At 38.6% G+C, this 14,389-nt stretch overlaps 1 protein-coding gene across 3 annotated transcripts in view; it reads right to left on the bottom strand.

The window, feature by feature from the left end:
* The window catches only part of LOC120885517 (ankyrin repeat domain-containing protein 26-like), a 28,401-nt gene extending 14,376 nt beyond the window's left edge, over positions 1-14,025 (bottom strand). For 2 of the 3 annotated variants that reach the window (XM_040272986.2, XM_078038634.1), the window contains exons 1-3: positions 13,201-14,025; positions 5,043-5,141; positions 2,094-2,167 (exon numbers count right to left, since the gene is read on the bottom strand). In XM_040272986.2, the coding sequence (XP_040128920.2) occupies positions 2,094-2,167; positions 5,043-5,130 (162 nt within the window). In that variant the 5' untranslated portion in view covers positions 5,131-5,141; positions 13,201-14,025. The remainder of the gene's footprint in view (positions 1-2,093; positions 2,168-5,042; positions 5,142-13,200) is intronic. The other variant, XM_040272992.2, reaches the window with a different exon arrangement.
* Between the last annotated feature and the right edge of the window lie 364 nt (positions 14,026-14,389).

The raw sequence follows: 14,389 nt of genomic DNA, 5'->3' as shown, positions 1-14,389 counted from the left end.
AACTTAACACATAGACATTTGGATAGATGGAATTTCCATAGGTTATTTTAGTTCCTCTGTCCTGAAAATATTCTACACATATTCTGCTTTTCTTACCTTTTTTAGTCAGTTATTAAAATGATATCTATTGATAACCCATAAATCTAGGAGTCATACTAAGCATTTCTACATACATCAATGATTTTTAAATCACAATTTTGAAAAGGAAGGCACAATTAAAAAGTCTAAGCAAATATCAGAATTTTCCCCAAGTCTTCTGACTCTGCTTTTAACACTCTTCCACCAAACCAGGTATTCCTGAACTATAAACACATAAATAAAAAAGAAGGCTTATGGTTTAAAACTCTAAAGGTAAATAAGGTAAAAAAAATTTAAGGCATTTCTCAAACTCCTGACATTGTTTGCTATTCAGTAACATTTGTGTTTTCTTTGCCATGTTGAATTTTGCAGATGTAAAAGTGGAAGATTATTTTGCTTGGTTTGATTCTCAGATATCTGTCTGTCCAAGAGGATGCTTTAAAAAATAACTTTACCCTTAGGTAATCAAAGGGCATGGACAAAGAAAATTTAGAAATAATTCAAATTTAATTGGTAAACCTCTTAACATATGCTCAGGGAATCATAAATCCATGGACCAGAACTAAGAAAAATAAGTAGTACTTGTAGCAAAATAGAAAGTAGAAAACAACTTTTCCAGATTGTATCTACTAAACTTAACTCATTATGTGTTAAATTTACCACAAATGAATTAAATGATTTTTGGTGGCTCCCAGACATTCTTCCAGAACCTCAAGTACCCAGAGGTGATGCATAGGGAGCTTGGTCTGGATTTCTTTTTTTTTTTTTCCTTTTTTTTGGGGGGGGGGGCACAATATCTTTATTTTATTCATTTATTTCTTTTTTGATGTGGTGCTGAGGATCAAACACAGGGCCTCCCGAGTGCTCTACTGCTGAATTAAATGGTTTTTAACATTAGAAATGCTTCCTCATGCTGGTGCCTGTCAGTAATCCCAGCGGCTCAGGAGGCTAAGATAGGAGGGTCAAGAGTTCAAAGCCAGCCTCCGCAATTTAGTGAGGCCCTAAGCAACTCAGTAAGACCCTATTCTCTAAATAAAATACAAGAAAGGGCTGGAAATGTGGCTCAGTAATTAAGGCCCTGGGTTCAATTCCTGGAACTCATGCGCATGCACACTCACACACACACACACACACACACACACACACACACGCATGCACATACACACACACACACAATTGCTTCCACACATAAAAGATATCACCCATTTCTTAAATAGAGAGCCCTTACAGTGCATTTTTTTTTTTTCTGAAGAAATCGGAGACAAGACACACTTTTAATTACTAAGAGCCAAAATCTATGTATGCCAATCAGAAAGATATTTCAAAGTTTTATTGAAATCTTATATGGTTATACAGATGCATTGAATTTCTGCAGTCCAGTTCTAATGTATTCTAATGTCCACTGAAAACAGTGAATTATGTTGACAGTATTTACCCATCTCCTTCATTGAAAGGAAATAAGTTGAAAAGTTTTTATTTACACCCTAACACCACAGATTCCATTCTGAAAGGCTGGATTCTCCTTACAGGAAGTTTGTTCTATATACCCCTATACTAGTGGATGGAAATATGAAACTAAAACTTTTGAGTTACTGGTAACAATCTCCCTTAACACATATGCAATTCAGTGGTCATTTCTGTCATAACTGTTCATAATTTCAAGTACTTATAAGACTCAAATTTGATCTTACTTTCTTCATCATTTAAGGAGGTGATACAAATGGAAATACAAACAGTATCTGGGAAAAAAATTGCCTCATTCCCAAAGATAAAGATTAGTAATAAGTCACCATGGATAAAAAACATATTTTAAGAGTCATAACCCCAGTTAAAATGTTTTAAAAATTAAGTATTAAACTATGATCTATCGATTCTGAAAGGCTATTCTGAAAGGTAATTTAATTTGGCCTGTTCTAAAGGGCTTACCTTAATTTGGCCTACTTTAATGATCCACATTATTAAAGCAAGGAAAACAAGATGAAACCGGAAACTCCAATGTGTACATGCTTACATACCTGTGGCTGGCTGTCTTCAGTGTCATCAAAACTCGTTTCCTCTTCCTCTGATGTTTCTTCTAAGCTTAGTGCTGCTGACAAATGTATATATTTACTTAAACTACTTAAAACAGAAAAATGCCATGATCAAAACAGAAATAAAAAGCACATACTACTAATAATGGAAATTTACTTATTTATATTTTATGATATAAGCTTATTTTTATTTATTTACATTTGATGATTTAAGCTTATTCTTTAGCTGAAATTTTATTTTACTTAATACATTTTATGATTTCATTTAATTATTTGTGTATATGTGGAGTTAACATGGGGCCTTGTGCAGGCTCTCAACCAGTGAGATCATCCCCAGGCTTCTTTATTTTTATTTTGAGACACTCGCTTTCTCTTAAGTGCCCATCCTGGCCTGAAACCTGCCATCCTCCTGCCTCAGCCTCCCCAGTAACTGAGATTACAGGTACGCTCCATTGTACCCAGAAAACATTTACTTCTTTAAGAAATCATTATATTTATCCCAAATTTCAACAAACCAGTTAGAAAGACTCTAGATGTCACCAAATCCATGCATACAAACATCTCAAGGATTCATTTACAAATGCAAGCACTCAATATAAATGAATGAATTCTCAGAAACAAAATTTAAAAGTACCACAGGAACCTGAAAATTCACACTGTATGCTATTCTCTATCTCACAATAGGAACTTCTGAACAACGGCTGTTCATTACTACTGGTTTCCAAAATGACCGATACCTTCTTACATGATCTATAAACACTGCTCCTTATATCTGAGATGTTTTTTGTCCACCATTGTTGACAAATTCTTTCCTGATTTAATAAACTCAGTCTACTATGTGACATCTTCCTTGATTATGGCTATCATTCTTGTTCCTGAGGTTAAACCGGTATTTCTTTCTTTGGGGCTACCTTGCCTTTTTGTCAGGTTTTCTACTTTACTTTTATCACTTGCACAGTAAGTCACTTCTTTACATGTCAATCCCTTTTGCACCTGGACTGGAAGAGACAATATCTTAAGTCACTTTGTGTAAACAGTCCTTATTTGACTCCCTAATTGTTTACTGAGTTCCTAGTAAGTACTAGTGTAAACATGAGGTGTGGGGCTGATGGCTTCTCCAGAGGTCACCCCTGAGCTGAGACAAACAAGGAGCTCAGCCAGCCAGAGGGCAGGAAAAAATAAGAGCTTGAGGCAGCAGCAAGAGAGGAAGACAACTATTAAATAGGGTATGTGTTTGTCTAAAAATATAAGGATTGGTGAGGAATGGGCTAGAGGAAAAGGGCTAAATCTGCATTATATTATGAAAGCTTTATAGGTAAGCTAAAGATGCTTGGATATTAATGTTTAAAAGAGTGGTTCATGGTCATATTTATACTGGATATAGATCAATGCTGTGGGCAGGATGAATATTCATGAGGCACATGTAGATCATGTAAGAAATGTAAGAAAATTTATACTTAGAAGGCAAGCAGTACAAAATAAAGATGCAGGAATGAACCAAAAAAATTTAGGATAGAACTATTTCAGTGATAAAGATTTTTTTTTTTAATGAATAAATGTACAAACGTTGGGTCCCTAGCAAACAAGTCTCTGCTCATGACTATATAAAAGTATCAAATGAGACGGGAGATGAACTAGTGGCCTGGCTCTGTAGCTTTTTGTTTCACATCGTCCTAAGTTGAGGGCATTCATTTAGGTGTTTTATTTGGAGTGTCCTGATTCTTGGATCTACCAGCTCATCAAGGGTAAGAGAAGGCTGGTGGTGAAGCTCAGTGGTAGAGCATCTGCTTAGCATGCAAAAGGCCCTGGCTCCAATCCTCTCCACCAAAAAGGAAAGGAAAAGAAAAAGAGCAAACAATTCAGTGGTATAGGTAAGGAACTTTAGATTTACAACTCTTAGTTACTACCCAGGGAAAAAATTGATTTTCTTCTACCAAACATAATATTAAATTCTACATGTAAGGGAAAAATAAAATGTATATGTTATTATAATGTATGATTTCCTACTACGGAACTGAGCCCATGAGAGATTAGGACAATGAATTAACTGGTACATAAAGCAGAATACATGCTTGATAAAATTAGTCACATAGACTGGGTGTCATAGTAGAAATAAAATTGATATAATTATAAGAGATAAGCTCTCTTTAGGTTTCCCAGACAGGCTTCAAACACTTGGGCTCAAGAAAAACTTTGGCCTCAGTTTCCTGAGAAGCTGGGACTACAGGCATTTATCAGATTCCCAATAAGCATTTTTAAAATTGTAAAAATCTTAAGTGTCTTGTAATTCACCTCTATTAATTCCTAATATGTATAGAGATTCCAATGAGGGGGACTTTAAAAGTCAAAATATTACCTTTTGAGATAAAGGTAATATTTTTATGTCTGTAAAAATTACACACCAATGTGTTAAAACCAACTACATATTCATGCAGAGTTAAAATACAGAGGAATCCTCATGCTTAGATTTGACCAATTACTTTAACTTTGGACTTTATCTTCCTGGTGGGAACAGTAACATGGCATAAAAATGCTAAAGAAAAAAAACACCAAGAATATAGGTTTAATAAAACATTCAGTTAAGATTCCAAAAGTGAGATTATGCTTCTAATGATCATAAGTAAGAAAGTATGTATATATCAATGTAAACATGCTGACTAATGGAGATAAAAGTGACCTCTATCAGAGGAGTAAATTATGATCAAGAGGATAAATATCAAAGCTAATGGTAGAATGTAACAGCACACATCTTCAATGTGACATGCCAGAATCATTTATGACATTATTTTATAAGAATGATTCCTATTCTTCAGCTTGTATAATAAGCATAAAGTTGTGATTATACATTTCCCATTAAAGAAAGTTTTCTGAACCGATGAGCTTAGACATATACTTTTAGAATAACAATTCATAAAATTTTCTTATTTTCCATACCTTCGTTGGATATTTCATTGTCTGTATTTATTTCATCTTGTGGTTCATCCATGTTCAAGTGTCTTGATCCATTCATGTGAGAAGACATAGGAACCTCATCTAAGAAATAACGTGCAGTAAGCTTAAAATGTTGGGAAAAGGTAATTAAAATGGAAAAAGTAAACTGAAATATAAAATTTAGATATCAGTAACACTTTATATTTCAAAATCAGCGTAACATGTATTAATAACAATTTTGGTATTCCAGCAATGAACTCTATAATGTGTCTTGTTTTCAGTATGGGCCTCATGTGCTATGCTTTTTAATCTTTATCAAAATGTTAGCTATCTAAGACTGAGGATGTAGCTGAGTGGTAGAGTGCATTCCTACCATGCCCAAGGCCTTGAGTTCTATCCTTAGCAACACTGGTGGGGGGAAGAAAAACAGTGGTGGTGGTATTTTCTACCTTAAAAAACAGGCAATGCTTTTTTTCTTTTTTAAAAAAAAATTGTTCTTTTTAGATATACATAACAGTAGAGTATACTTTTGACATGTTATACATACATAAGTATAACTTATTCTAATTAAGATCCCATTCTTGTGGTTTTACATGATGTGGAGTTTCACTGGTCATGTATTCATATATGAAGATAGAAAAGTGATGTCTGACTCATTCCATTGTCTTTCCCATCCCATCTCCCTTCCCTTCATTCCCCTTTGTTTAATCCAATGAACTTCTATACCCCTGTCCCTTATTGTGTGCTAGCATCTACACAAGTCCTTTTTCTTTTTCTTTTTCTGTTAGTATGCGCAGAGTCTCTGGTCTAATGCTTAGGTCCTTGATCCACTTAAACAGCATGAGAGATAGGGGTTCAATTTCATTTTACTACATTTGGATTTACAGTTGTCACTGCACCATTGGTAGAAGAGGCTATCTTTTCTCAATGTATGTTTTTGGCACCTCTGTCTAGTATGAGATAACTATTTATGTGGGTTTGTCTCTGTGTCTTCTATTCTGTTTCACTGGTCTTGTGTCAATACCATCTGTTTTTGTTACTATAGTTCTGTAGTATAATTTAAGATCTGGTATTGTCACTTTTCTTACTGGGTATTGCTTTGGCTATTCTGGGTCTCTATTTTTCCAAATAAATTTCATGACTGCTTTTACTCTTCCTATGAGGAATATCATTGGAATTTTAATAGGAATTGCATTAAATCTGTATAGTGCTTTTGGTAATATCTAAGAACATGGGAATTCTTTCCACCTTCTAAGGTCTTCTTCAATTTCCTTCTTTAGTTTTCTGTAGTCTTCAATGTAGAGGCTTTTCACTTTTGTTAAGATTGATTTTCAATTATTTTACTTCTTTTTGAGGCTATAGTGAATGGGATAGTTTTTCTGATTTCTATTTCAGCTGATTAATCATGGTGTATAGGAACAAAATTTATTTACTACATTGGTGTCAATTTTATATACCAACTTTGCTTAATTCATTTATGAGTTCTGGAAGCTTTCTGGTAGAGTTTTTTTTTTGGAGGGGTCTTCTAAATACAGAATCATGTCTTGGACTAATACAGATAGTTTGAGCTCTTCCTTTCCTATTTGAGTCCTTTAATTTCTTTATTTTTGTCTAATTGCTCTGGCTAGGGTGTCAAGGACTATGTTAAATAGAAGTGGTAAAAGAAGGCATCCTTGTCTTGTTCCAGTTTTTAGGAGGAATGTTTTCAATTTTTCTCCATTTAGTATGATGTTGGCCTTGGATTTAACATATATAGCTTTTACAATGTTCCTACTAACCCTAGTTTTTGTAGTGTTTTGAGCATAAATGGATGCTGAACTTTGTCAAATGCTTTTTCTACACCTATTGAGATGATAGTGTGATTCTTCTATTTAAGTATATTGATGTGATGAATTACATTTATTGATTTCCATATGTTGAATCAACCTTGAATCCATGGGTGAACACCACTTGATCATGGTGCACTACCTTTTTATTATGGTTTTGTATGTGGTTTGCCAGTATTTTATGAAGAATTTTTGCACATATGTTCATCAGGGATGTTGGTCTGAAGTTTTCTTTCCTTGATGTATCTTTGTCTGGTTTTGGTGTCAGGGTAACACTAGCTTCATAAAATGAGTTTGGAAGGGTTCCCTCCTTTTCTATTCCATGGAATAATTTGAGGAATATTGGTGTAAGTTCTTCTTTGAAGGTCTGGTAGAAAGACCTTCGAAGGTCTGGTCCTGGGCTTTTCTTTGTTGGTAGGCTTTTGATGGCATCTTCAATTTCATTGCTGAAACTGATCATTTAAATTTTCTGTGTCCTCCTGATTCAATTTGGATAGCTCATGCTCTGGAATTTGCCAATGTCTTCATGATTTTCTATTTTATTGGAGTAGTTTCTACTTTCAAAGTAGTTTCTGATTATCATCTATAGTTCAGTAGTGTCTTTGTTGATATTTCTTTTTTCATCATGAATTTTAGTAATTTGAATTTTCTCTTCCTTTTTCTTTGTTAGTTGGCTAAGAGTTCATCAATTTTATTTATTTTTTCAAAGAACCAACTTTTTTTTTTTTTTGGTTGCAAGAAGCTCTTTATTCATTCACCTTTTTTTTTTTTTTGGTTTTGTTTTAATTGGTTACACATGACAGTACAATGATCTTGACATATCATACATTTGAATCAGATGGGATATAATTTCTCATTTTTCTGAGTATACAGGCTGCAGAATTACATTGGTCATGCAGTCACGTATATACCCACAGCAATAATAATGTCTATTTTATTCTACTGTCCTTCCATTCCAACTTTTTGTTTGGTTGATTTTTTTGAAATTTTTTTGGATTCAATTTCATTGATTTTTGGCTCTGATTTTAATTAATTCTGTCTTCTTTGGTGTTGATTTGTTCTTCTTTTTTGAGGGCTTTGAGATGTAAAGTCAAGTCATTTATTTGGCGACTTTCTATCCTTTTAATTAATCAACTCAATGCAATGAACTTTTCTCTTAGAACCGCCTTCAGAGAGTCCCAGAGATTTTGATATGTTGTGTTGCTATTAGATTGCACCAGTACCAGGCACAGACTGGCTAAATGACAGAATCCCAGCAATCTAAAGAGAAACAGTTTCTGCTATTGGCCAAATAAACAGTCTGAACAAAGGCACTGGAGAAGAGGGGTGCTACAGATTCTAACCTATAGATGTGTCTAGCCAGGGAGCCATCTTCCCTAGGGGCTCCTTTGTCTAGGTTTTCTTCATGGAAATATGAAACCCTTATATTTTTTAAAACTCTAAGACCCATACTATGGTTTATTTATCAGATATCCCTCAAAAGCTTCTGTTAATGCAGGAATATTTAGAGGTAACATGATCAGATTATGAGAGTTATAACCTCCTAATTGAATGGCTGGATGGTGACTGTAGGCAGGTGGGATGTAGCTGGAAGACTTGGATCACTGGGGGGGGGGTGCCCTAGAAATGTTAATCCCCTTGAGGTCCCTTTCCCACCTCTCTGCTTCCTGATCTTGTCATGAACTGAGAGCTTTCCTCCTCTGGGCCCTTCCCTCATGATGTTCTTGGGCCAAGAACAATGGAGTTGGCCATCTATGGTCTTAGACCTCCAAAACCATGAGCCCCAAATAAATGTTTTCTCCTCTAAGTTTAATTTTGTTCATGGCGGTGCTGACTCAAACAACTCAACAGCCACTTCACTGGGCCAGCAGGTACCCATTTCAAAAGGCAGGCTGGGACAAGGAGAGAAACTGAGACCCAGATCTGCTGACAACTCGGGGTGGCTGGACTCAGGGTCAGGAGGTCAACCTAAGGGAGAGAAGCCCAGTGTGATTCTACTGAAGTGTGGCAGTTTGAACTCTGTGACAATCAGTGCCACGGTTGCATATTGTAGAAACCCCGATCCCTGCAGTTCCTCAGAGGAGAGCAGAACTCCCAGGTCTGAATACCCCATCATGATCAGAGGCACTCAGAGGATATGTTGTCACCTCCACCACAGAAGTGGTTCCAGAATCCCTGTGGATTTGCAAAGAGCAATGAGAGGGAGCCACCTTAAGAAAGCCTGCTTTTTGAGGGCTACTTCTGTAGATCAGAAGCTCCTTCATGCTTTATATCCCAAGACATAGCAGCCACCTCTCCTTACTGAGTGGATGGACATCTACCCTGCAGGTCAGTCTTGAGCCCAGGAGAAAGACTGTGACACAGATTTGTAAAACTACTTGTCAGCAGGAGGAGGTATTCAGGTTGACCAGTCTGTAGGCTGGAGGGAAGTGGGGGAACTGCCCACTTAAAATTGATGGTATGAAATTAGTGACAGGGAGTGTGACCATCTTTGTGTGGTTTCTTAAGGGAGAAGTGTCTGGGAGCACTGGGACAAGGTCTGGTGGAAAGCTTGGTGCCTGCTGTTCCCCCTCCCAAGGAAAGCTCCTTCAGGCAGGCAATCTCTGCCATCCATGCTCAGAGGCTCTGGGAGAATTTACTTGGGGACTTGAAATTTTACATACCACTGAGCTCAATGACAGAGTCTTTAGAATTGGTGTTTGCAGGGATCCAGCCATAGGTTGCATAGTCCAGAGAGTTTGATTGGCAGCTCTTACTATAGTCATTATCAAATTTCCAGGTACAAAGAAATAAGTATTGAATTTTAATTTACCTCTGAAGATGAAAATATTCCTTAGCACTCCCTGGAGGTCAAGGAGGAGAAGACTCAGCCTATAGTCTCTACACCCAGGGTTGCCCTAATTGGGCTAGAGATGAGAAGGAACAAACAGCACTGTGGTAGTTCCCCAGAAAATCCCAACACTTGTGAATTCTAGAACTAGAATTACCAGAAAAAAGTGCTTACAGATTAATGACATCAGCAAGGACATCTTAACTTTTTGTTGTTGGTCTTACTTTTCTAAAAGTTGTTCTGTGTGATTTTCCTGATAATTTGTTTTTTCATCTTTCTATCTTACTTGATACTGTCTTTTCATTATTTTATTTTTTTTCCATCTTTTCTTCTTCCTCATTTTTATTGCCATCCTTTCTTCTTTTCTTTGTTTTCATTTCTTCTTGTCTTTCTCCTTCCCACCCCTTTTTCATTCATTTTCTTTTTCTTGGTTATTTTTTATTGATTTTGTAGTTACTAGTGCTTAATTTTTCTGTCCATGCTACATTATTACTCACCACTTCTTCTCATTGGTTAGTGGAGTTACAGAGATCATTTTCAATAAGTTGTTTGCTATACAAAGTCAACATTTGGTACACTACTAGTAAAGTTGTTACTTTTAAAGTGGTGTGGGACATATACATATATGACTCCATTCCATACTGGAATAATAATTTTCCAGGAGGGGAGGATATATATATGAATGATGGTGTTTATATACACCATGTGTCCTCTAGGATGTGAGGACAAAAATGATAGATGTCACCCACTGTTCTCTGTTCAGAAAGTCCTCCTCCTAAACATTTCCTTTGGCTGGCTCTTTCCCTTCCTTGTTAGCTTAAATGTCACACTAAGGAAGATCTTTATTAACTCCAGAATTTCCCTTCTATTCCTATTCCATCTGATCTACAAATTCCTTAAAATTAAAAAAAGGTGATGACTATATTTTTTTGGTTCTTCATTAAAATCTACTTTAAGTATTTCAGAAGTATCTAGTTTATATCATATTTAATAATAGAGTTTCTGCTCTTAACTACACTATTTCTGTTGTGTATTTATAACATCTTTTATATTTTTTAACTTACTAGTTGTTCCTTCCCCAAACAATATTTCTTTTTTTTTTCATAGATCAATAGAAATATCTTTATTTTTGTTAAGTGTGGTCTGATTCAATTTTAGGCATGATCTATTGGCACTTTATTAGTGATGCTTGCTTAGCATTTATTGTCTGTAAAAGCAAAATGTAAAAAAAAAAAAAGTTTGGGTTTTTCTGGTTAAAATTATTTCTGGGTTAAAAGAGGTCCACTTGTTAATTTACTATGAAAGAATGATGAAAAGAATGATGCTGTAACAAGAACCTAGAGATAGACCCCTCCTCCTAGCTGGCTGGAAATTTGGAAGAAGCATTTGATAGCTAAAATGCGGTGACTGGAAACCACTATGGTACTGAGTCCTCATTCATCTTGGGCATCATCCAAGGCTGCTATGCCAGTTTTTGGTGTCTGAAAAACAGACATATTATTTTCCATATTTTATCCAGTTTCCCACATGTATATACTGGAAAGAAGATCAGGTCTGGAAATACTCCATTTTGATTGAATGCCAGGAAAGCCAAGTTTCTATAGTTCTCTAGCATCACATCTCTATATAATTTTTTCTGAGCAGGCTGAAGGCATTCCCACTCTTCTTCAGTAAAATCAATGGCTATATCTCTAAATGTTAACCGTTCCTCTAAAAGCTCTAAGAGAAGATTTTATTTTTTGTATTTTCTCACATCCAATGGCTTCTGGCATTCCTGTGTTTGTAACCATAAATGCTTCTCTTCTGTTTATGAAGCATTTCCCTGGCTTTCAGGGTTCTCAGGGTTCTCCCTGTGATTTGTTTTCAGCTTCTGCATAACACAGAAACCTGGGCTCCAGATCCAGAATAGAAATTCTACAAAAAGATTCCCCAAACAATATTTCATATGAATTTTAAGAAGAAACGTACAAAATGTTACCTTTTACTACTTCTGTTTTTAATATATATCAGGCACTTCAGAACATTAAGACTAGATGTTTCAAAAAAGTACTCAGCATTGTCAACTACATATATAGTAATGAGGAATAAAATGCACACATAAAACAATGGTTATAATGAGAGAAACAAATTCTACAGTATGGCCCAGAACCATCTCTCTTCCTTCTCATAGTCTTCTGCTCCATGTCCTCTAGCCTACTAGACAGACATGGAGGAGTGTCGCTTCTAGAGGTGGTTTAACAACTCTTATTTCAAAAAGCCACTTCTAGAAGACATTGCTGAATTTTTTTTAAACAAATGGGCATTTACAGACATGCTATTTTCTAGCTCTACTTTGTAATACCTTGGCAGCCTCTTTACATCTAAAATGTCCAGATGCAGCAAAATGTTTTCTTCTAAAAAGCTGGGGGTAAAATTGAGACTAGATTTTTCATATTATACACACATCTTCCACGGATGACCCGTAACTCTTCCCAAAGGGTGGTGGGCACTTACAACTGGCCAAATGCGGTGTGCTCCTCTACCGTCTCTGTTTGGTAGAACCCAAACCTACTGCCCGTTGACAGCTAACCGTCCCACCGTGCTTGTCCAGGGCTTTGCTACCTTCCAGGACCGTTATGACTTTGTCGTCATGGTGAGGACTCCGTGAGGTCTAATCAAACCGCCACCTGCACGGAGCTGTCACCCAGGTCCCGGATCTGCGAGGCTTGGATGTCTAACTCGGGGCCGAGCTTTCTATTGTCCGTCCGCATTTTTGGGCCCTCGAAACCCCTAACGGCCACCGCAGGGTATGGAGGCCACTATTCTCACCACGCAAAGGCGCCCTATCCTTCCTCAGAGGTGGCTTCACCTGGGCCTAACAGGGTTGGGCTGGGAGACCTAGTAGCCTGCAATGAACAGGCTGGGACAGGTGCTGAAGCCATCGGGTCATCCAGATGATGGACAGGGAGATGTTTACCTGTCTATCAATGCCTGGGCCCGGCCAGTGGACAGCGGCTGCAGTGGCTCCAGATGTCTGTAGAAATACAACCCGTCAGGCCCTCCCTCTTCAGAATCCCATAGGACATCTGGACCTTTAGTATAGTAATGGCCACTTCATACTATTTAGGGGCTCTTATGAGAATCTCTAGTCACAATCAAAAGATTGGGAACTTGAGTGAAAGCCAGGTCTTCCTGACTGTTCCCAGCAACTAGCCAAGGCTCCTGCCTGGGGGCAGGAGGTACCCGCTCTGATCTCCAGGCTCTCTTCAAGCGCTTCCCACTCTTCCCAGGTTCAACTACAGCTCTCGGGGGTCCTTAGCTGCACTGAGCATGCCAACCAACAACGTAAACGCCCCAGGATGGGGACTGACTGTGCCACAAACCCCTGACTCTTCCCCACCTCGGCCTCCCACCATCCCAACCTCCGCTCCAGCGCAGGCCAAGCTACTTATTCAATGGAGCCTTCCCCCAGGCGTTCCCCAGCAAAACTTCCCTTATTCTCAATCCCCCGGGGGCTTTTCGTTACCTGGTCTCTGGATGGAAATGACTCATGTGTTCAAAGACGCTTCTGCGGAAAGACAAAAGCGGTTTGAGTATAACTCTTCGGGGGCGCTGGGGGCGGGTCCTGGCAGAGGACACACCCGGTGGCCCATGAGAATTCGAGGTGGGGTCAGCGTGGCAGTCGCTTCTCCTCGGGTGGCTAACTCGCTCTTCCAGGAGGTGGAGAGGCCCTTTCTCTTGGCGAATTGCTCCATAGCATGCTCAGAATCTGGATTCTCTTGCCTCTGGGGATCCCTCAGGGTGGGGCTGGGAGGGATGAAGAGGACCAGGACGCGCGCTGTGGGGCAGGAGCGGGACGCCCTCGCTGGCTGGGCAGCCTGCAGAGGACCAGCGCGGGGGAATTGGGGAGCGGCCTGCCAGCTGCGGTGGGCATTGGACAGAGGCTCCCGGGGGCTGCTAGGACTTTCCCTCCAGCCAGGGTGCTCAGGAAACCCGGGAACTCGCTTTTCGTGGGGCTTGTTAAAAAGTGTAGATCCAGGGCAGGCGGGCAGCCCCAGTGATTTTGGAGGATAACTGCGCGCGATGAAGAAGTGGGCGTGGGGAGCCGCCAGCAATCGAGATAGGGTGCTGGGAGGCTTCCCGGTCGCTGGAGGAGGACCTGGAAAGGGCGGGGAGGGCATCTTCTGGACCTGCCAAACTAATGCTCGGCTTTGAGTGGATCGGGGGTGTGTGCACTGCGAGGCTGTTATTTTTTGTGAAAGTCATCTTCAACCGAATGCACCCCTGGAGGTTTGTTTATCTCCTCTTATCCAACACAGAGGAAACAACTATGTTGCTTCCTTCTGAAAATTCGTCTCCTTAAGACTGTGAGTAAAATAAAAGAGAATAAAATCATGGCATTTGCAGGTAAATGGATAGCGATGTAATGCTAAGTGAAGTTAGCCAATCCCCCTAAAATAAATGCCGAATGTTTTGTCTGATATAAGGAGGCTGACTCATAGTGGGGTAGGAAGGGGAAGCATGGGAGGAATACATGAATTCTAGATAGTGCAGAGGGGTGGGAGGGAAAGGGAGGGGGCAGGGGATTAGCAAGGATGGTGGAATGTGATAGACATCATTATCCAAAGTACATGTATGAAGATACGAATTGGTGTGAACATGCTTTATATACAACCAGAGATATGAAAAATTGTGCTGTGTATGTGTAATAAGAA

This window comes from Ictidomys tridecemlineatus, chromosome 1, assembly GCF_052094955.1.
Source record: "Ictidomys tridecemlineatus isolate mIctTri1 chromosome 1, mIctTri1.hap1, whole genome shotgun sequence".
Lineage (NCBI taxonomy): Eukaryota > Metazoa > Chordata > Mammalia > Rodentia > Sciuridae > Ictidomys > Ictidomys tridecemlineatus.
The sequence above is the reverse complement of the archived record's forward strand: the minus strand, read 5'-3'. Positions and strand labels throughout refer to the sequence as shown.